Source organism: Tetrao urogallus (assembly GCF_951394365.1).
Source record: "Tetrao urogallus genome assembly, chromosome: 2".
NCBI classification, from domain to species: Eukaryota; Metazoa; Chordata; class Aves; order Galliformes; family Phasianidae; genus Tetrao; species Tetrao urogallus.
The window spans coordinates 35678295-35700892 of record NC_136814.1 but is presented as its reverse complement, the minus strand read 5'-3'; the positions used below and the strand labels follow the sequence as shown (position 1 = coordinate 35700892).

The 22598-nt window shown below is 36.1% G+C and overlaps 1 protein-coding gene across 1 annotated transcript in view; it reads left to right on the top strand.

Moving 5' to 3' along the window:
- Positions 1 to 557: 557 nt before the first annotated feature.
- Positions 558 to 22598, top strand: part of FMN2 (formin 2) — a gene marked incomplete at both ends in the record, with an annotated part of 139944 nt that continues 117903 nt past the window's right edge. The window contains 2 exons of the mRNA XM_079532834.1: positions 558 to 2496; positions 18273 to 18439. Of these exons, the coding sequence (XP_079388960.1) occupies positions 558 to 2496; positions 18273 to 18439 (2106 nt within the window). The remainder of the gene's footprint in view (positions 2497 to 18272; positions 18440 to 22598) is intronic.

Sequence of the window (22598 nt, the reverse complement as noted above, 5' to 3'; positions counted from 1 at the left end):
GGAGTGTTTTCCTTAGTTGCAATTGAATGGTGCTATTTTTTTGTTGTTTGTTTTTTCTTGTTTCATGCCAGATGTTCTTATCAGGAAAAACAACAGTGATATGTTTTAATATTAATGAGTTGAATCTCCTGATAGTAATAGTATATATACCTTCTCAGCATACAAATTGTGGGAAGTTTTTTTTCATATAGTGTGGTTACCAAAATGTGTTGAATTTTAAGTGTATGTTCTTACAAGAAGAACTTTCTGTTTATTATTTTTATTCTATGTACTTTCAGAATAATTCTCCTTTTAATACTAATTTTCATGTTTCAGTGACCTTTAAAAAGTAAACATGTATATCACCAGAGGTACTGCCTAATCTGCCGAAATAGCACATGCTTAAACAACTTATAAATATTATGATCACTCAATAGTCTATATTTACACAGTTATTTGTTTATTCATTTGATCAATTGAGGAACAATTAAAGTACCTTTACTTTTTTTTTCTGCTCTAGGAATGAGAGCATTGAAGTCCAGCAATTATCAGTGATCTGATGCCACACAAAATTTGCAATGCAGGCAATAAAAACCGTGGAAAAAGAAGTGACTTTTATAAAGGAAACACTTTTCACAGAATCCTTCCTAAAGAAACAGGAGTGCAGCAGAAGCCCAGAGAGCAGGCAGCTCTGTGAGCAGCAGCCATTGGAAGGAGCTGTCTGCAGCTCGCAGTGCTGTACTGAGCATGTCCCAGCGGAGCCCAGTGCAAGCAGCACATTATGCAAAAAGGCAGCTCTAGCAGATGGGAGAGAGGCACAGCAAGCATTTGCTTCACTTGCATCACCACCGCTTGAAAACAAACCTGGATTGCTAGAGGGGATCTTGCCGGCAGGCCAAGGGAGAGAAACCCGGGAGCATGGCTTGATTACTGAAGGTGCTGCGTTGCAAAAAATCATGGGGAATCAAGATGGGAAGCTAAAGAAAAATGCAGGTGATGTGCATGAAGGAGGAGAGGATGCCTCTGGGCCGAAGGATACAGATGGCACAAAGAAGGTATCGGGAAGCAAAAAGGGACTGGGGAAGCATGCAAAAGGAAGCGAATCTGGTAAAAAGAAGGGTAAATCAGATTCGAGAGCTTCTGTGTTTTCAAATTTGAGGATTAGAAAAAATCTGTCCAAGGCTAAAGATGGGAATAGTAGTTCAAGGGAGGATGTTTTGGAAAGTCAGGCCTTGCCAGCCGGAGAGCTGGACAGTACTCATTCGATCGTTACCAAAACTCCAGATATAAGCATCTCTGCAGATGAAGGGGGTCTTTCTGATACAGATGCTGAACATTTTGAAATCAGAAATGAAACTGTCCCAGTTGCTGCAGAGACACAGGATGGACAAAGGACCAGCTCTGGCTCTGATACAGATATATACAGTTTCCATTCAGCCACAGAGCAAGAGGATTTGCTTTCTGATATCCAGCAAGCTATTAGACTGCAGCAGCAGCAGCAGGGGGCAATTAACATTGGAACGGAGGACCTTGTCACCAAAACAATGGGCCGACACATGGCTAATTCGCAAGCAGCCCCTTTGGATTTTGAACGGTTTCTTTCAGTAACCGCCACTGACAAAGAGAGTAGCCCTGACGCTGTGGAGGCTATTCCAGCAGTATCTGAAATTGCCGAAGACATTCCTGTTTCCTGTGCAACTGAACGCGAACTGAAAGAAGCAGTAAATGGAACAGGCTCTCCTGGTAACGGTTTATTTGAACCACAGGAACGTAAGCAACTGCCTGAGGAGCAGCTCACTGCTGGAGTGGATGCTGTAGCTTGTGAGCTAGAGGGTGATTTAAATAGAACTGTGGTAGAAAATGGGTCTGAGGCATGCAGCTCCACAACACATCTTCCAACCTCAGCAGCAGATTCTGAGGCTAAAATTGCTGAAGTGCAGGCTGCTGATTTCCAAGGTTCAGTAACAGAGGACAGTGCGTCAGATGCAGGCCAAGATTATGCTGCTGAGACTCAGGAAGGGAAACACGTTCTACCAGCCGGTCAAGAGGACTTACATAATGGTTTATCTATGGAAATGAAAAATGGCATTTTATCCTCTGAAGGAACAGCCGGAAGTCCGATGTTTGGCTCCCGATGCTTTAAGCCCTATCTAATTAATCCCTGTTACATCAAAACCACAACTAGGCAACTGAGTTCTCCCAACCATTCACCTTCTCCCTCCCCATCTCAGAGCCCACTTTTTACACGGAGGCAAGAGTCCTTCCACAAAAAAGAAAAAGTTCCTATTAAGAAGCAGAGGTCTGCTAGTTTGGCTGGTTTATTTAGCCGTTCAGCAGACTGGACAGAAGAAGTTTCTAATCACAGAAGCGAGATAACGCAGAAGGTGGGCTCTGCAGGCTACTTGGCGCATAAGGGGTTTAGTGAGAAGTTTCAAACAGAAAGAGTGCCTTTGACTCATTCAAGAAAGTCCTCAGGGGTGCAGGCTTCTACAGAAGCATTTCCCAATGTCTTTTCAGGTGAGTGACGTGTACTAAGATTGTTTTTTTTCCTGGAGTCTTTGAAAATGTATTTAAAGTACTTGAATTCAGTCCTTTGTATGTACTGTTGTCTTTACTTGTAGTGACAGTTTTAAAATGGAAGGCCTAATCTTACATTCACATTTTATTAATGAGAATAGCCTCTCTGTATTCAGTGTCAGCCAGGCAATAGTGCCAGTCAAAGAAGTGTGCAACTCTTTGAAGTTTTTCTTTTTTTCTCTTTTTTAAGTTCTTTGTCTACATCCTGTTGAAAAAGGCTGAGTGCCTTAAATTATTCTTCTTGAGAAATGCCAAGAGCTGCACTGTTTGAAGCAGAAGAGCTCATAGCTTAAATGATTCTTTCAGATCTGAAGCTTTCTGCAACTGTGAGCTTGTTTAGGATTTTTTTGATTGGAGTAAGATATTTACAGTGCATATCAAAATTATTGTGATATATATGAGAGCTGCACCTAGGATGAGTCTGAAGCAGTTTTGTATAAAAAGCAAAGATGCATGCAAGCGGATGTGGACAGTGCTACAGAAAAGAACTAACTTCCCCTTCAGGAGGGGAAAAAGAGAGAAAATGTTAGTGGCTTTACAAGGCTGCATAAAATGAAGAAGGGAAACAGTAAGTTTTGTTAGTTCTAATTAGCTGTTGTTGAAGCTGCATAATGGGACTCATTCAGGAAGGCGTTCTTTTACCTTGTCTGTCAGGCAACTTGCACCTTGTCAAAGGTGCACAGAAACATAAAGTCTAAAAATGAAACAAAGTGCAGAAAAATATGTATACTATTGGGTTTTATTTGTTTTTTTTTTTTCTTCTTCTTTCCTCCATCTTCAATTTCTTTACAAAACCTAAGGCATTTACAAATAGAGAGGTATGTATGAGGTCACATACGAGGTATATACACAGGAATTTTAGCAACTTATTTAATTTCCTTTTCATTCAGGAAAACTGTAAAACTAATACAGATGTCCTACAAACATCTGTTACAAGATTAAAGCAGTTGCATGTGTAAATCACTGTTCAGGTTTATTTTGAATGGGTCCATTTTAGGTGATGAGCACAATAACCAGTGATGTTTGAGGAAAATGGGATTAGAACCTTCCTTTTTCACAAATCTAAAAACTAGTGTGATTTAAAAATCTCACTTGAGAAAACAGTTGAGCCATTTCTTTTCATAAAGAATAATTGTTATAATGCAGATTTCTTAAACTGCATAACTTGTAGTTATCTACATTCCCTTCCTATGTGTGCATTATGCTCTGCTGGACATCAAAATATTACTAGTGAGTGAACATGCCTGGAGGCGAGGGGAAGGGGAATTAGTGACTGTTTTCACAACAGCAAACTTCAGCAGTTTGAAATATTCAGGTGAAACTTTTATCAGATTAAAATCACAAGAATCCTTTAATTATTTGTCTTGAACAGAAATCCCCAGCCTCTCACGAAAATTGGAGTTCAGGGTGTTCACATGCACATATACAAACATCCAACCTCCCTTGTGAATGGAAGCTCCCCCTCTGAAGAGAGCTAAATCCTTTCTGTGTTTTTTAAATCCCCTCCACCTCTTTGCATATAATTAATTACAAACATTCCAATCTAAAGTTTTACAACTGGAGCTGATCTCTACTTTTTGACTTTTACTATATAAAAACACATTTTTTTGCTGTCAAGATTTGATAGCTTTATAAACAACTTAAACTGCAAAACTTTAAATTGCACCACTGGTAATTTGGCTCTTCCTTATGGTGGTGTTATGGTGAAAATAAATATTCTGTGGTAAACTTCAGCTTTTTTTCCAAGAAACATACTTCTTCACATTTCCTAACAGGTTTTTGATTTACCTCTTATTTAATTATTTTTGGTTGTTTTTTTTTTTTTAACCCACCAACAGATTAGACTTATTATGAAGAGACCAATGTCCAATGCAACAGTGGTTCTGTCTCTTATGGAAATTACTGTGATCCTCATTTGCATGTGTATGCTAGCTGTCTTTGCAGGCAGAGGACAATTACACCTTTCAGTTCATACAGAGTAGCTTGAAATGAAGGAATCGGAAATGATATCATAACGGTTCATCTCTTATTGGTTGGCCTTCTGCTTTCTGTAAAAGTGAAAATTACAAGCTGAAAATTATCAGAAATACCCAAATAATTTTTTGCATTAGCGTGCAAGAAACAGGGAAACAGTAAGAATACAAAAGTTCAGTTTAAACTGCATGTCACTGCTTTAAGAGCAGGAAAGTCTTCATTTAAACTGGTCTGCATAGCAACAACTACAGAAATAATTTCCAGGTAGTAAATAGTAAACAGTGTTTTTGAAAATTGTTCCATGTTAATTGCACACATTACATGCATCAATGTGGTGATTATTATCAGGCTTTTATAAGTAACATTCTTTACAGTGGCTCATTTTTATGTTAAAATAAAAACAACACAAACCCAGCTTCTTGCCTGGAGTGTTGAATCCCATCTTGCTGTGCAGTGACTGCAGCATTGTTTTGCATCTCTAACTAGAATCAAGTAAAATATTCCACAACATCACTTCAGTCATTGATTTTAATGACAGCATGTTCTATGCAGATGACTGGCCTAGTTTGGCACTATGTTGTAGTTTGGCTGTGTGCCACATGGGTTTCACAATGATCCATGTGAATTAAAGCTGTTTTAATGTAGATGAAAATGAACAACTGGAATTGCAAATATGACTGTATGATCACTTAAAAAATAGTCTTGTTTGAGTTTGGGGGAGGAAGAGAATAAGACAGCTTGACAAAGAAAACTTTTTTAACTTGGCCTCTTTTGTATAATTTTATGTTGATTTGTGTGAGGAAATAAGTGCAACATTTTGAATTGAATTTGATGGAATGGCTAAGAATGGGGTGTGGACAAATTCATGGGTATTCTGTAATTAAGGCAGCAGATCTGTTTCTCCTTTGATGAAGACAGCTGTGTTTAAATTGCAGTAATAGTAATTACAAGTTCTAGATTACCTGATGCACAGAGGAGTCGTGGATTCTATGTTGTGGTCCCAGGAGGACAACAGCTGAACCTGAATGAACAGGGTTGGCTGTTTCACTTCAGTTTGTGTCAATGAATGACTTTGCTGGCATTAAGAAAAGTATCATAGTGGGAAATGAAACTGATGTTTCCAAACCTTCACAAAATTGGAATAGAAGACTCAGTTAGTATAAAGAAGTTTATCCTTGCATTCATTTGAGTAGAAGTGATTGCAAAGACACTAGGAAGAGGGTCTGTTACATAAAACGAATGTAAGAGTTCCATCAGCTACTCCAGATTGTAATTAAAGTCTAACAAAACAATCCCTTGCCCTTTCTAATTTCTGTTGGCTGTCTGTTCTGTAATGCATTTGCTGCATTCATCTGTTTCAAAACTGGTGTGTTGTCTTCAAATATAAATTTATGAAAAGAAATTTATCCTGCTTTAGATGTAGAAGGGAGGGGGAATCTACAAATGTGAGTTACCATAAAATGAAACCTGAAGTCAAACCCATGTTCAAGTTCTCATGGCTTATCTCTGATTTCCATGGAATGCAAGCCTGCTTCTCACAAAAGCCGCTTTATGTCACTTCTGTAATGGGCTAATGTCTTCTACACCCACTTGCAGTTCTAGTACATTGTCTGCAAGCTCATACAAAGGTCTTAGTATATATAAGTATGTGAAAATCTGAGAAACTATGATAGAAGTTTGTGTCCAAGGGACATAGTAGAGCTTTTAGACGCTTTCACAAAGTTGTTTTTTTTTTTCAATTCTGATTCATGTGGTTATGCACATAATATGGATTTGTATCTACTGGCATACTGAGGAAAGCATTTATCATGCAGCTGTTACTTAGGACTTCTTACAGTTTACACTTTCACTGATGATGTTTGTTAGCACTAATACGAATGTCTTTTATCTGGTGGTGGGGCAGCGTAGCCTATTCTAACTGTCCAAGAGCAATCCTTACGTGATATGGGATCTCGCACTCCATTGAGTTTTGCCTTTCAGAGTCTGATGGGAATGCCCAGCTATAATAAAATGTGTCTGAAGATAGGTTGCAATTCATTATGGAAAAACTGCTGAGTGCTGATAAGCTGCTTTAATGATACTGTGCCAGCACTGCAATGTGGGAATCAGAGAAATGTGGGTAATGTCACTGGAATGCAAGGCTGCCACAGTGTTGTTTTGATAGAGTTTTATGATTAGTACTTTGATGTTCTGGAGCTCTGTTGGAAGTAACAAGTTTTGGTCATGGGGTTGAGTGATTGCATCTTCCAGACGACGTCTACCTGGGCAGCAATAGTATTGTGAGGTCTTGCAGCCAGCCTGACTTACACCTCAACTAGAAGTGTGTTTTCTTGGTTGCCTGCTGAACTGTTCTAAGGTGTGAAATGTAAAGGCAAAAAAAAAACAAAAAAAAAAAACAAAACAAAACAAAACAAAAAAAAGTTTGTTGTGCTGTTTGTATCTGATGCTTAGCACTAGTATTCTATTCAGTGGAATAGGAGCTGGCTAGAATTAGTTGTAACGGACCTTATTTGCTTCACTGATTTAACTTGTGAAAAGAGCAAGCCATTCTTCCAGTATGAATAGGTATATGGAATTTTAATTTGAATCTGTTTCTTGTATCTAAATATGCCTTGTTTTCTGTTAAAATGTTACTAAATTGTTAGCTTTTTTTTTTTTTTTTTTTAAATTTTTGAGATGGGGACTGAAGTGAATCCTGGATTGTTTTCCAGATGTCTGGCTTCTTAAAAAAATTGTGAAGAAAAAAAAACAAAAACAAAAACAAACAAACAAAAAAAAACAGCCTGATCCTACTTCTTGTATCAGGCCTCACTCTTCCTCTGTGCTGTGGTAGCTAAAGGAAAATAATGTTGGCATGGAGAAGTACCTCTGAATATTTTAGGCTGCTTGCCTATGAAGGATCAAGCTCTAATGTGAATCATGGTAATAGAAAGTGTGAGAATAACAATTAGTCAAGGTATTTTGTTTGTGCTGTTAGTTAAACCAAACTCAGGATATGACTAAGAGTATTCTAAATTACTCCTGCCAAAATGTGAACTTACATAAGGGGTAATGGTGATGAAGCATATACATCTAAGTGTTTTTGTGACTGATTATTTTCAGGCCCAATTTAATGCATAATTCTGTTGTGGTTAGGTGGAATATGGCAGTTATTGCTTGATTGAAACAGTATTGTTTGATGAATACAGTTTGTCCTTTGTGGGAATGAGAAGAGTTGACACAAGGATCAGAGGGCCAAAGCAGTGAGACACTGCAAGGAAGGTGATGGAAGTGAGGAGTTGACAGTCACCTTCTTCAAGTGTTAATACAAGGCCATTTGCAGATCGTTAATTGTTTCAGAAAAGGCAACTGAAGGAGCAATGCCATACTGTTGGGTCTTTTTTAATCAGCAACAATTTCCTGAATTCATACCTTCATGTTCCTGTGAGGGAAGTTAGTGACAACAAGAAGGCCTGTGATAACAAAGCCACAATCCTTCATTTGATTTCCATGTTGCTGCTGCCCAGGATAAAGTTTCCCTTGTGTGGATGGACACATCTATGCTCCTTGACGATGAGTAGGAAGTGTGCTAAAACTTCTGATGTGGTGTTTTCAGATAAATACAGAATATATCTTTTTTTAATCTGTGGATGCTTATACTGTGGAACTTATTAAAGCAGCTAGCTATTTTGCCATGGTAGGAGGCAGTGGTTATGAGATTGCATATGCAACATCACAGATGTAATGGTGAATCGTAATGTGCATAAAATTAAATGGAAATATACAAGTACACAAGGCAAAATTGCTTGGGAAATTAATTTTGGTGTTTTGACATATGCGCTAAATTTTGGCAGGAAAGCATTGTCAGAAATGAAACTTGTCATTGACATATTCTTATTTGTCAGTTTAAAAAAAAAAAAAGTTCATTCTTGGGATCTATATGAAACTTATCAGAAGTACCAGAGCTCTGAACCTGTTATGAATTCAAGTCAGGAAGAAGCACAGATACATTTATTGTATAACTATTTACAGGGCGTAGCTTTGATTCTAGAGTTTATTTGGCACCAAGATCTGACTCAGGCATCCCCTGAAATGCATAATAAGTAGTATGTACCAGGGCAAAAATAACTGTTTTATCCTTTCCTCTTCCTAGCACTGACAGGGAGAAAGTCGCTGCACAAAAAGAAGGCAATGCTGTATTAACATTATAATTAACTTTGTTAACATCTGCTAGCAGTCATGAAACAGAAGTCGTTTTCATTTAAAAAAAAAAAAAAAAAAAAAAAAAAAAAAAAAAAAAAACTCCAAAACATATTGTCTTCATAGTACAGGGTGTGGATCTAAACACTTTTTGTCATGTAGAGTCATGACAATATAGTATTCTGAGAAATAGCTGAGAAAAATATGATTACATCAGTAAAAACGTAAAATCCCACTTAAGCAAATCTCTTGTGCTGTATGTTTTGTTTAGATGAAGTCTAGAAGAATATATCTGAACAAATATGTATATATATATATTTTTTTTTATTATTTTTTTTTTTTTTGTGGAATGTAGTCTTTTTCTATTGGCTTTCATCTTGCCAGTTTTTGTTTAGAGTTTTTTTTAGGTATGAAGGAAAAAAGCCTTTATGTGTTGTATAAACACAAAACAAAAAAGTCAGCAGTTCTTCAAGGTGGTGGAGATTATTACACTTCAGTTGCATGGTTCCTGTATACGAAAGAAAGTAAAGCACATTGGAAATATAATGTCTAGATTAAAAGAAATCAGTTGTGTCCCACTTCATAGATTTGCTAGTTCAGTTGTGTTTTGTGACCTGTGGCTGCTTGTAACAGTACTTAAAATGCTCAAAGTAGAGGTAGGCCAGGCTTTGTTAAGTGACAAATGAAACATGGAACAGTTAAAAAACAAAAGTTTTACAAAGTTGAATTGCAAAGAACATCACACTGTGTGTATCAGTTTGGACTGACAAAAAAAGATTTTACTGACAGCTGCCCAAAAAGACATCAGAGGTTTTTCTTACATTAAAAGAGCTGGACAGAGAAATGTGTGTTTCCAGCAGCCTATAAAAACCTGGCACCTTCACATCACAGATCACTGCCAAAACTAAAAGGATAAAAAAGAACAGAATTAAATGCTTACTGAGAGGAACCTAGGCACCTAGGAAATGCAAACTGGAAGTTGCCAAAGATGCATATAGTAACTAAAAGGTTTGGTTGATGGACATATATTGAGAGTTTTAGTAATGTACCTCTGTAATTTTCAGTGCTATTGCATTAGAATCTGAAGAGAAATAAAAATGTAAAATACTGCTTCAGAAGTTTGCATCTTGTTCGTATTTTTGGTACTGTGTACCACTGTTGCATTATAGTTGGGCAATTGTTGCTTTAAAATTCAGTTTTTGAAAGTCATTTTGGGACATAACAAGAAACATTCTTACCTCTCACTGTATATAAGATAGAATACATGTAGTAGGTAAGGAATTTTATTTATATACATACTTTGTCCCGGCTTATGCTGAGTAGTGTATTTGTCATATTAGAATATTCAGAGTGGGAGATAGAAAATCTTAACCACTGCAGAAGCAAAATCTTAAGGAGCTTAGTGTTCAAGTTAGGAAGATAGAGTGCCTTAGGGACGATGGAGAGCTTAGAAACTTCCTAATTTGCAAGAATTAAGAAAAAATTGTCACAAACCATTACAAATACTTCATAGTTAGAAGCTCTGGTGATAGCCAAGTTTTAATACCTGCTTTTCAAAAAGTATTATGTTCTTGCAAAAGTTCCATGCCATTTCAGTCCTCTCAATTTAGGCTGCAGCAATAAGCAAGGCTTTGGGATGAATCTTGCAGTAGGAAACTGTATGATATAATTAACTATTGGGCATATGATAAAAGACTAAAGAAAAACAGTATAATCTAGCATGGTTTCTTAGCAATGATCAATAAGACTACATTGATAACTTTATGTGAAGCTGCTTTCTAGACAATGCAGAAGTTGGTAGGAAGGAATTAATCCATACATAGCAGAATCCTATGGATCTCTTACCCAAAGACAAAAATTTCTGGTGGCTTGGGCAAAGGACTGTATTTTCTTTTCCTCTATGGAAGAACGACTTTGTTTTGGTCCACTTCTACCTATGGCAGTGACAGCTTTCTCAGGCAGTAGGATTTTCTCACAATGCAGGAGTAGTTAATGCTGTAATTCTTGGTGTTGCCATGTCTCATAGCATGCTCCTCTTGGGCTTGCTGTTTAAAAATACAGATGCTTAGTTCAACTGTGGAATGCTATTTATTTGAAAACTCCAGTTGTAAAATCGTTTCCGAGGTAGCCTTTTACTTTATTAAATGTGATATTTCCTTGTCAACTGATTTTTTTGTGGGATCTCATTTTCTGTTTTTTTTTGTAAACCACAGCCTTTTTTGTCAGGGCTTGGAAGAATGTCATTGCTGTTTGTGTGAGGTGTTGCTGCCACCTCTTCTGTGCTATGATACTGAGAGTGGCAGCAAATGCAAGGTTATCTTCCGAGCTACAGCTTGCACCCTTCTCACTAAAGGGACACAGCACAAGGTGCCTGGGTCTTTGAGGGTTGCCTTGAACACTTGAAGCTGTTAGTATTATGTTTCTCCTTTTGGGATGGACCACTTGTTCTAGTTGAGTCAGTTGAAATCTCAGGGATATGGTTATTCAAGCTCTCTTGCACAATCCAGAATCTGTTTAGTTAAGTGGAGATAAGTTTGGGAATGAAATAAAGGAAAAATTTTACTTGCTTGAGTTGCTCAGTAGATATATTAGTTCCATAATATATCTCATATCCAGTCACGGTTATTCATGTAGAATTTCTAACAGCATACTCCTATAATGGGAGGGAGGCTGAGGTGCCAAAGAATTTGGGAAGCTTGACATAAGAAAATCATGATATTTACTGTCATAATAAGATACAGGATTTACAGAAGAGAAAGTAATCACAGGCGGTTTTATTATTGGTGTTTTTTGAGTCTATGAATGTTATCAATCCAGCAAGAAATACTTTTTTTTTGTCTTTAATAAATATGTACTACTGACTTTGAAATTATATTGAACAGTGCATAGGAAGGAATAGAAAACTGGAAGGAGGAGAATAGTGTTCTTGTATGTTGCTTTCCTAATTCTGTTGTTTAAACAGCCTTTTTTCTTTTGGCTTATGTGTATAAGATTTGTGGGCTCAGTTCCTATAATCCATGTGAACAGAGACAGAAAATCTGTAAACGGAATATCAAAGGAAGAAAGGATAGGCCTCTAAGGCATTTTAATGCATTCCTAATTTTAGTAATGCTTTAAATACTAGAATAAGATACTATGTATTTTTACAGTATATGAAAATATAAGGAAATCCACTGTTCTTTCATCCCTTAGAAAAAGGAGAAATATACAGGCATTTAATGTAGTTATTAGCCAGTACATTGAAATAAAGGTGGAATGAAATATAATGACAGAAATCATATCCTGGAATCATGGGAATTTCTACCATCACCCTAGATCTTGACACATTTTGCAATTATTAAGGTTTAAGTTGTCTGGAAACTAACATGTATTTCGTTCCCATGTATCTTTATAGTGGAAGGATTCAATTATTATTTTGCTGTTACGAAGCTTTGTTGCATGTGCTGCCCTGTTGCTTGGTGATATTCTGTGACTTCTAAAACAAAATTGAGAGAAAACTGTTACATGGTTGTAAGGAAGAGTATGTTGGTAAAGATTCAGTCACCTTTAAGAAAACAAACAAACAAAATCCTCACAGGATAAGAGATCTGGAAAAATATTCCACTCTAAATCAGCAGAGGATTAGAAGCTTTGCAGTGAAAAAGTACAATAAATGAGTTCTCTAATCCAGGAATAGTGGGTGTAATCTTTCAGGTCAGTCTTCGGGAGAGTAACAGACTAAATATTTTTAAATGGAAATATATGTTTAAGATGCATTTGTGCAGGGTTGACCAACATAGTCAGCTCTTTTTCTCATGAAATAATAGAACAAATTATAGTTCTTTTTTTTTTTTTTTTCCAAGTTTCCTCTGTACCACTGAAGAACTCTCAGCAGCTGTATGTTATGCATTGTATATAGGCTGACTGTTACAGTTTAGCTGAAAACTATGACATTTGAAAAGAATATGAAGTGAAAGGAGAAATTTAAATATTAATAATTCAAGGATCAAAAGTCTTACAATTCTTTAATATGTGAAAGTGCATTAAACAGCAGAAGGGCGAGAATGAAGTGTGACAGCTTTACACTAGGCATTCATCAGCAATGTTTTGCTTTGCATTTTGGGGAAATCTGATGAGAAAAACTCATACCATGAAGTATTTGAGGAATTATATGTAGTCATTACAGTATCTTTGTCTCTCAGATATGTCTGTGCTCTTCCAGCATTCTAGAAAGCACTTAATGCTGCACAGTTTAGGTGTTTTGCCAGGTAATTTAGGCTTAAGTTATGATCTTGATAGTAGAAGAAAAAGAGACAGTAAACATTTTGGAGACAGAAAGCATTTTGGAATTATTGCATTACCTAACTTCTAACTGCTGTGGAAATCAGCTTTTTTACTTCCCCTATTTTATTTTCTTTAAATTTATAGAAATAGGTTAGCATCTGTAATCCTGTGTGAATTGAAAAATCGTAATAAGGCTACAGCTGTCTTTCTGTATTTTTTTTCAGGCTAATAGAAAACATATGCTACATAGATATACACCATTTCATCATCTTTCTTTTCCTGTTTTCTTGTCTTATGCTCCAAAAATAGAGCAATGCCCATGGTAGTTCTTGCTTCAAAGCTTATCAAAGACCTTTCCTGTGTGAGCATTTATGATATCACTGAAATTAGAGGGAGAGGAAGGAAGGAAAAAAAAAATTGCAATCTGATTTCAGTTCTTGAAGATGTAAGCAGTATGTGTATGAGTCATCTATGGCATGAATCTGAGTAGGGCTTTCAGGATTTGTTACACTGCAGTCATTCCCTTCTCACTGGGAGAAATCAAAGTGGAAAGACCGTCTCTGGCCTGTATAGGTTAAGGTTTGCTGAAGCAGCTGCTCTGCTAATGGTAGAAGTGAGGTCTAATTGTCACAGGAGAGCAGCAGAAGAGAAAGCTTTTGAACTATAACTTAATGTGGTTGTCAGGCTTGACTTTACTCACTGACAGCTGTGCTCTCAGGCTTTTGCAAATGCAATGGAAGAATAAGAACCACATATTTAAAGATAAATGTTGAGGGTGTAACAACAGTCCTCTCAGTGAAACATTGCAAGCAATGGTGTGATGCAGTACATCAGTGCGTGTTTTTGGTTTTTTTTTCCCAGTATGTCTGTGACTACTGTAGTTCTTTATTCTGTTTCTCTTCTGTTCAACTTCTTCATCCATCCCTCACTCTTTCCTGGATAAATATATAATTCCAAAGCCTACAACAATGTGCTTATAGTATTGCTTGCTCTTAAAGGTTTTATTGCTCTTCTTAGCAGAGTGCACAGGAAGAAAGCTATAATGTGAACTGATTTAGTTAAGTGCCTTTCTGTGAACTGCATTGAACATGCTTTTAATGTTTGGTACCCCATACGCAGTCCAATCTAAGGTAAACCCATATTTCATTAAAGTGTAGCACTTTTGCAACTGCTTGAGGAGAAAAAAAATGTCCTGGAATATAAGGTAGCTGTGACAAACCAAATGCATTTCCTTCTAAAATAGGCATCCTTCCCTATCAGAAATGAGTCGATCAAGATCACAGCAGACAAACAAGTCCAGATTATCCTTACTAACAGTAGCAGTTGCTGCTGCATGTGAGGGGAAGTAATACAAATAGACACCTCTCCAGAGCAGAGGACAATCTTTGATTTTTGTCTGGGCTTGTGCCCAGTAGATAAAGCTTCAGTAAACCTAAAGTTGAAGATGAACATTCAAGAACTGCAAATGTGTTTTTTGAGAAAGGGAGACAGCATGAAAGGAAACTATGCTAGGCCTTGTGAGTTTTTGTTCTCTGGTGAATGACTTGCATGTTCTACAGTTGTTTCCAATTGTGGTTTAGATAGTGTTTTAAGTCCTTGTGATGGGGGAAAAACTGTAATGTTACAAAGGAGTTGGCAAGATCATAGTGCATCATCCAAATGGATATGAAATGAAGAAGTAGATGACATGGAGGTGGAGAAGAAATCTTTACCTGTTGAGAAAGTATTAAAAATACTGCTATTGAAATTGACTGGAACTCAACTTTTGCCTTAAATACCTCTGTGACTTTTTTTTTTTGGTGTTTAAGGGATTGAGGGATTAAATTTGTAAAGCTGGCATTTCCAATTTTATGCAAGTTGTCAAAATATTGTTATTGAATTACTTCCAGATGTGTAGTGTGGATAGGGTGCTAGCAAACCAATTCCAGTTCTAAACAAAGCTGGTTTATTGAGTCTGGTGTTAAAGAAGGCATTTTACTATAACTCCACAGAAATATAATCTTTGTCTTTTGCGTATCAAAATTATAAATATGACTTCTGCTTCACAAGCTCCTTGCATAATGTTGCTTTGACAAGACTGCAGGAGAGCAGAGAGTCAGATGGCAGCAAGACGGGGTAGCCCACTGGCATCCATAGGCTATGAAAGACTTTGAAGGACTTCAGTGCTGGAATTCTTTCACAACAGTGAAAACTATGGCTTTTACCTGAATGCAGGGGCAGGAGGAATACAGGTTAATGGGGGGGAGCTACTTACTAGTAAGAGGTGGCTTTTATATGTCCTGGTCGTATGTAAAGCTTCAGCCCTGTCTGGAACTTCTGTACTGCAGGGACTCACCCTGCGGTGTGGATGAAGTTGCTTTATGAAAATGAATAGCATTCTGCAGTACTGAAATGCTTTTTTTCAGTAAAGTATTTCCTCACCCCATTTTAAGAAAAACATGCTGTCTTTTTATACCTTTGGCTTTCTGTTTTTTGGTGAGAGAAAGGTTTTTCTGATTCTTGAAATAACAATTCATTTTGATAAGACCCTAGATAGTTTGATGCAAAAAATCAGTGGTTTGACATGGGTTTAAATATATTGCTCATTAAGTGCTCTAAATTTATTATGTTATAATGTTGATACAGGGATTTTTTTCACAGCTGTTCACAGAGGAGCTATTTCTGTATGCACTGAAAATCAAACGTGTTTCAGCTTGCTTTTAGTAAAATGTGCTAAAAGAGCTGGCTAAATATATTTTTTGGAATTTCAATTTCTCTCTCTGTCCTCAGGTCTCCACAACAAGAGCAAGGAGTGCACACAGTGTTAGAGCATAGATATATCAAAACATTATTACCTTTGTCTTGATGACTTCTTTTTTTTTTTTTTTTTAATTCTGTGTATCTGTTGCAAAGGACAGTTTAATAACTCTCAGGTTTCCTGCACTTAAATGACTGATGCTTAAAAATTAAAAAGTAGTAGCTAACATCATTAAATAAGTTTTACTACCCTACATATTCAAAGGCTGATAATACACTAGAGAGAACACTTCAGGTACAGATGGATAAAATGGCATAAGTAATGCAGAGTAATACAAAGAAATGAAGTTCATCCATGTTGTTTTGTTTTGTTTTTTTTTAACATATTTTCAGAATCCTAAACTGATCTTGAAAGTTGTTAAAAGGCAGCAATATATAATAACTACTATACATATTAAACTGAGTAAATACTAAGGTTCTGAACAACTAACAGAGTATTTGATCATGAGCAAGACTGTTAAGAAATTAGGGAATGAATGAGTAGATGGGGAGGAGGGGTGTAAAGGGTATAATTTCCTGTCTTGTCATTTACAGATATTATTCCTGTTCATTAGCTTAAAGCAGAAGTGCGTGGAGTGGCTGACCATGTACTCCTGCACATCCAGGAGAAGATTCTTTTAAAATGACAAAATTCTTTAAGTGTTGCAATGTCTGGGGAAAAAAAGAAGTCATAACCTATAATGCTATACATGAATTTTGAATATTTAAAATCTCATGAAGAAATGTGTAGTGTTCTGTGTATTTCAGACAAATGTGAAGTATCGACTTCCCCATTCTTTTTCATTACTTGTAGTCTCATTTAGCTTGGTGAGTTTTCATGTTGTTGAACTTCAGTTAGCACTATTAGATTTATAATATCATGTGCTTTGCTCCAGGAATGCTACATATTGGTTCACAGTACAGTCATTAAAATTTCACTATCATTAGATAAATAAAGGCATATGTTCAGTAAGCAGTTACGGCATCACTCTATAGGTGATGAAGCCAAAGGAACAGAGGCAAACTAATCAGCAAGTTGATCAGAGCATAACAAAAACCATGTCTCCTTTGCCTGGCTTACAGAAACGTATTTAATAAAAGGCTAGGAAACTTGGACTTTTAGAATTATCAGATCTTGTAGATGTGGGGAGGAAAATCTTAGAAATAACCTCTAATGTTTTATTGTATTGCTTATTTTAGGCTGAATTGCCACATGAAGTTAAAATAATACAGAAACTTTGGGCTAAATCTCAATATCTTTTTCAAATCACATCCAGATGTTTTTAATAAATCCTTTTCATGTTTAAAAAGCCTTGAAAATTTTGCACTTGAATAAAATTTTAACAGAAATCTTTTTGCATTTTTACAAGTAAAAAGTTTTATTCAGTTAAAACAACACCATAAAAAATGACACCAAATTGCTTTATTAATGTAATGACTTTTCTTTCTGGAAAGTAACTTTGTCTTCCAGAGAGTAAGTGGAAAAAGCAGACTATACAAACTGATTTAGGTACAAATTACATTCACAACTAGTTCATACTAAAACATGTGATTAACTTTATTACTCCCTCTGCCTCTTCCAGTAGGTCTATTTCAGCTCTATTTTTATATTCTGTAAATCCGTACATTGGCATCTTCTGACATTTTGGAACTTAATCAAGTAATTTAGTATTCTTATAATGTAGATTGTACTGCAGCTTGCATATATTACTGACTTTTTTCAAGTCTCTTCCTGGCTACATCTACAGAGTATGAAGATCTTTCAGACCTCTAGCACTGTCTCCTCCAATGTGCTTTATATCATACGCTCTCCTTTCCTGGTCTGATCAGAGAGCAGTGAAAATCCTTTGATCATGAAATCCAGCCCTGTGACAGGAATGGATCACTTTTCTGAATCTTGGAAAGTTTTACTTCTCTAAAATCTGTATTGCTGGTTGTGGCACTGCATTTTATCTTGGAACACTCTGCTGGAGCTGTATTAAATATCATTTTAAGCTGAGTAGTTATCAATTTTTCTTTTTGTTGTCACTGCTGCTGTTATTCTTTTGAGACTTTCTCCACAGTACTAAAGCACAATTTCTTGAAGTCTAAGATTGCTTTGATTCAAAAAAAACAAAGACCAATTCCAAGAGTTGGGAGACTTGATTCCACGATAACTTTGTGCGACACTCTTGGAAAAAAAGTTTCAATTCTCAGTAATCTCATTTTTTTTCCATCAGGAAAAAATGTAATTGTATAATAGGAATTTGATGCTTCAGTAACAAATCTTGCTTTTCCTGCTCTACAATGCAGCCAGCTAAGTGTATCCTTTCTTGAACATCCCAACTAATCAGGCTACAGATCAGACCAATGATTAGATATGAAGAGTTTGTTTTATTATCAGGTGCTTTTCTCCACAAGATTTTTAATATAGACTTTTGATTTCTTTTATTTCTTGAGATTTTCAATAAGCATTGTAATGCCTTAATCTTTGTACTCCGTAGATAGCTACAGATTCTTATTGATTTGTGTCATTGTGTTGGCAGGACGAACTCTGCTGGAAAAGCTCTTCAGCCAGCAGGAAAATGCACCGCAAGAAGAAGCAGAAAAGCTATGTTCTCGTATTATTGCATTGGGACTCTTACTTCCATTCACCGATTGCTTCAGGGAACCATGTAATCAGAGTGCCCAGCAAAGCACACCCACTTTTGATGTAAGTACTGGATAAGTTTTCTTTTGTCTGTTTTTCCAAGAGGGATGTAATTTATCAGTGCCTTATGATTGTCTGGGAGAGAGAATCAGTCTGGAGAAGGTTAGCCTGTTTAATGAAAATTGCCTTTCTATATATTGCCAGCTAACTTCCTGATCTCACATACATATGCTTATGTACATAGTTAAGCTTACTTGGTTTCTTGGCATTATAACTCATATCTTATTGTGCACTGTTGCTCTGTATTTTTTTAGTCTTTTTTTACATGAAGTATTTATATGAATCCAGGTGCTTTATAGGACTACCAATATTTAAATCTAATAGCTGCCTCACCAAAAAAATATAAATAAAAAATCAGTCATAAGCAAAACAAAGAGAGCACATAGTAAACGGATCACAAATTACACATCTAGCACAGACAGTTCTTTTCCCCCCGCCCCCCTTGAAAAGGCACTGGATGCAAAAGCGGGCAAGAGTTAGTATAAATTTACTGGCATTCCAACCACATTGTTATCTCTGCCTTTGAGCTATCTGGCCACAGTGCTGTTATTGGTGGCATTTGCATATGGTTACAGAATTTAAGAAAGGATAGTGTTGTAGACAATGCCTAACACACTATTCTTCCCCTTTGATAATAAATTCAAAATTAAGATTTAATTCTACTGTATGATACTGTAGTTGAATTTTTACAGTGAACTTATTGTGAACTTCTCCATTGAAATTTTAGCGTTAGTTTGTGCATCAAATTATGTGACTGGAGATAACCAGAGTTTTATCAAATCATCTCTATTTTACACATAAAGTTGAAACTTGCTTAGATACGGTTAGCAAATGACTGGAGTGGATATGAGAGACCTTGAGTATTTTTGATGTTTTAAATATTTTTCGTCTTGCTGAAGGGTAGTGTAGTATATAGATGATAAAAGGAGCATGCAAAGAATAAATGTCTGTATATATTCTTAAAACAAACAAGCTTTCCCATATAACCGAGCTTTTCTAAAAATGTCTATAGCAACATTGAATTATTGTTGTTATTGTTTTGCTTTTAAAAAAAAAAAACAACCTTGAATGTATTTTCAAACTAGAGGATCTTTTTTTCTGGGGGAGGAGATAAATTGAGGAAAATTGACAATGGAGTATGACTATAAAACTAATGTTATTCAGGCGATTTAACATTGCGTTACATCTGAAAGTTTCTCTTTTATGGTTTCACATACTCATCAGTTTATTACAAAATATGTTTTGTCAATTTGTTTAAAACAGTTTTAGCGGTATTCTCAGTTCTCCTGGTTTTAGCAAAGATTCAGTTAATCTTATCTCCTTTAGAGCTTTGATTACAATATTTGCTGGAAAAAAAAATCCTCCCCCCCAAAAACAAACAAACAAACAGGATTTTACTGTTATCCAACCATTGACAGAGGAGTTAGACTAGCCATAAGCAGTGTTTAAAAGTTTGCCTATCTATAGTTAGGAGGTGCAATAGTCTCTTTACCCCAGATTTGGGAGCATAGCCAGTCCCGTGCTCTTCCTTCATCTGAGCTCATCTGATGTGCCGCTTAACAGCCATTGCCTCCAGTTTCATGCTGGATCCCCTTCAGTTTGGCCAGGTGACCTTTTTACTCAGCTGAAAATGCTGTCAGCAAAACTCCTGTATCCTTGTCCTGGTAGGAGCCAGGTTTAACTACCACCTCATTGTCCTCCTACTCTGCTACATCCAACTCTCATGATTGCTTATTCCTTCAGTTACTCATGGGAATGTTTCGATTTTTTTTTTTTGTCTCAGTCTGGTTCTTATAAAGTCTCTTAAGTCACTCCTTCAGCATGTTTTTTGCTGGATTGCCAACTTTTTTTTCCCACTGAAATCCTTCTTTGAATCTCTTCTTTTTTTCCTTCTGTGACTGATCACATGTATTTCTGAGTTTTCACTTAGCTATGTTTTTTGTATTTCTTTTTCATGTTGAATAAAATCTGTTATTCCTCTTTTGCTTAATGTGGTCCCACACACTTTTTTAAAAAAGAGATTACAATTTATGAAAATAATTCCATATGTTTTGTTCACTCTGAGATCTATTGCTCGTGGCCTGAGATGAATGTAAACAGATTATTTAAAAGTCATGTTTAATTTAACATGGCTAATGCAGAACTCTGTTGTGGCTTGAAATATTTGCAGTTGTACACTGATTATATTCTCATCTTCTTTGATTATTCATGTCCAGTAGCCACCTTTAATTTTCCCTGTTGTGCAAGTATCGAAACCTCTGCCTGTGTTCTCAGCAACACAGCAGAGCACTGTTTCTTTTTTTCTTTCTCTTGGGATATTCCAAACTTTTATGTGGGGCTCTGTTTCACCCCATTAAATGATTGTAATCTTTACTTTTCTCATTTGATCTTGTTTCTTTCTTTTCCACACTGATTTGTGTTAGACAATACGTGAAGATTAAAGACAACTTTCACAACTCTTGCCTTTTTTTTTGCACTTGTATTTCTGCTGTGGGCTATGCTGTGTGGAACTGGTGCTCATTCCTTTGTTACTACATGATAAACATAAAGTACAAAAGAATACCCAATGAAATTGTCAGAAAGCTAGCAGCTCTCACAAAATTTTTGCTGAGGATATTTATAATCTGGTCAGATTGTGGATGGATTTTAATGATGGTAAGAAATCACATGTTCCTGAAATGTCGGTGACCTTTCTGTCAAATTTCAAGTTGTAGTCCAGTAATAGAAAGTTGAGATCTGTGATAAGAATTTTTTTTTGTTCTATCTTGGCCTATTTTTGTCAGCTATTTCTTTGGGGGAAAAAAAAAAATATCTGACAGATGTCCAGAATAAAAGATTAGTCTGAAAAATAAAAGTTGAGCAAAGCTTTAACACTAACAGAAGTAGACAGATTGGGATTTTTAAGATGTTTGCTTTTGAGCAGCAATGAAAGCTTTCACTCCAGCTTTTTCTACTTATTTTATAATAATGAAGAATAATGTACATTGGCAGATTCGTTCTCTAAAAATGTGATTGCCTTTTTGCTGGTTTCCTCCCCCTTAGAGGAGCTGCTAATTATTGGCTTATGAGTATCATGACTTTTTGCTTGTCACATTATCTTCACTGCATGTCATTCTGCTTTTTATGAAAGAAATTTAAAAGTATATTTTAAAAAAAGACCGATCTGGTGAATGCAAAACTTTTAGAAGGATAGATTAAAGAAAGCCTATTCAAAGAATGTTCTCCAAATAATTATTAGTTTTTTGGTGTTACTGTAGCCTTGTTTTCCCGCTCAGTTTCTTCCTTTTTAGTAGCTGTGACTTGTTCAAAAGTGCTCCTTTCAAATGAAAATCAAATATACTCTCTGAAAGGTATATAATAAATTAATGCTTTGTGGAAGACTGTCAGTCTGAATGACTGTGGTATGTTATTTAATAATTATATAGTGTAGGTGTAATCTTCATGTTTTTTGCATGTTGCCTCATTATATTATCCTGTTAGAAATCAACATAAGGTTGAGCTTGCTAAACAGTTCATCTTCAGAAAGAATGCATTCCAGGCAATTTCTGCAGACATTAATAGAATTACAACTTTCAATAGAGGTCTTGTTAGTTCTATTAATGATGTATAACAGGAGCTAAAATGTGGCTGAACATGGACAGTCATCAGTAAAGCCTCCAAAATATATTAGGATTGAAATTCTTTGGACACCAATAAAAGCTGACATTCTCCTATCAAAGTGAGGCAACTGTATTCAGTTTCACTGTTATTAAGAAATTTTGACTGTACTTGGTACTTATCTGCATTTTGTCCAGTTGTTGAAATTATTACTACTTTAGAGATTTAGTTCTGGCAAAGCAAACGAGAAAGTACGTACATCCAGGTGGTCTAAGTAATAGCTGGTAAGCTAGTAGTCGTGGCATGTGGTCTTCCATGTGAAAGTTTGAGTCTCATGTGTAAGGTGACTAGATCTTCAGATTCTTCTGTTTCATTGTGAGAGAATCAGGTAAATGTGGAAGTTCAATCTTTCAAGCTATACTAAAACCAGAAAACTGAGTAAAAGGAAGACCAGAGCAGTAACTCTGAAATTGAATTAGAATAGTTGTTGAAATTTAAAACTGATACATTTTCCCATAATAGCCCTAACCAGGGCTATTTGCTCTGTTGGCCTTTCTTATCCATT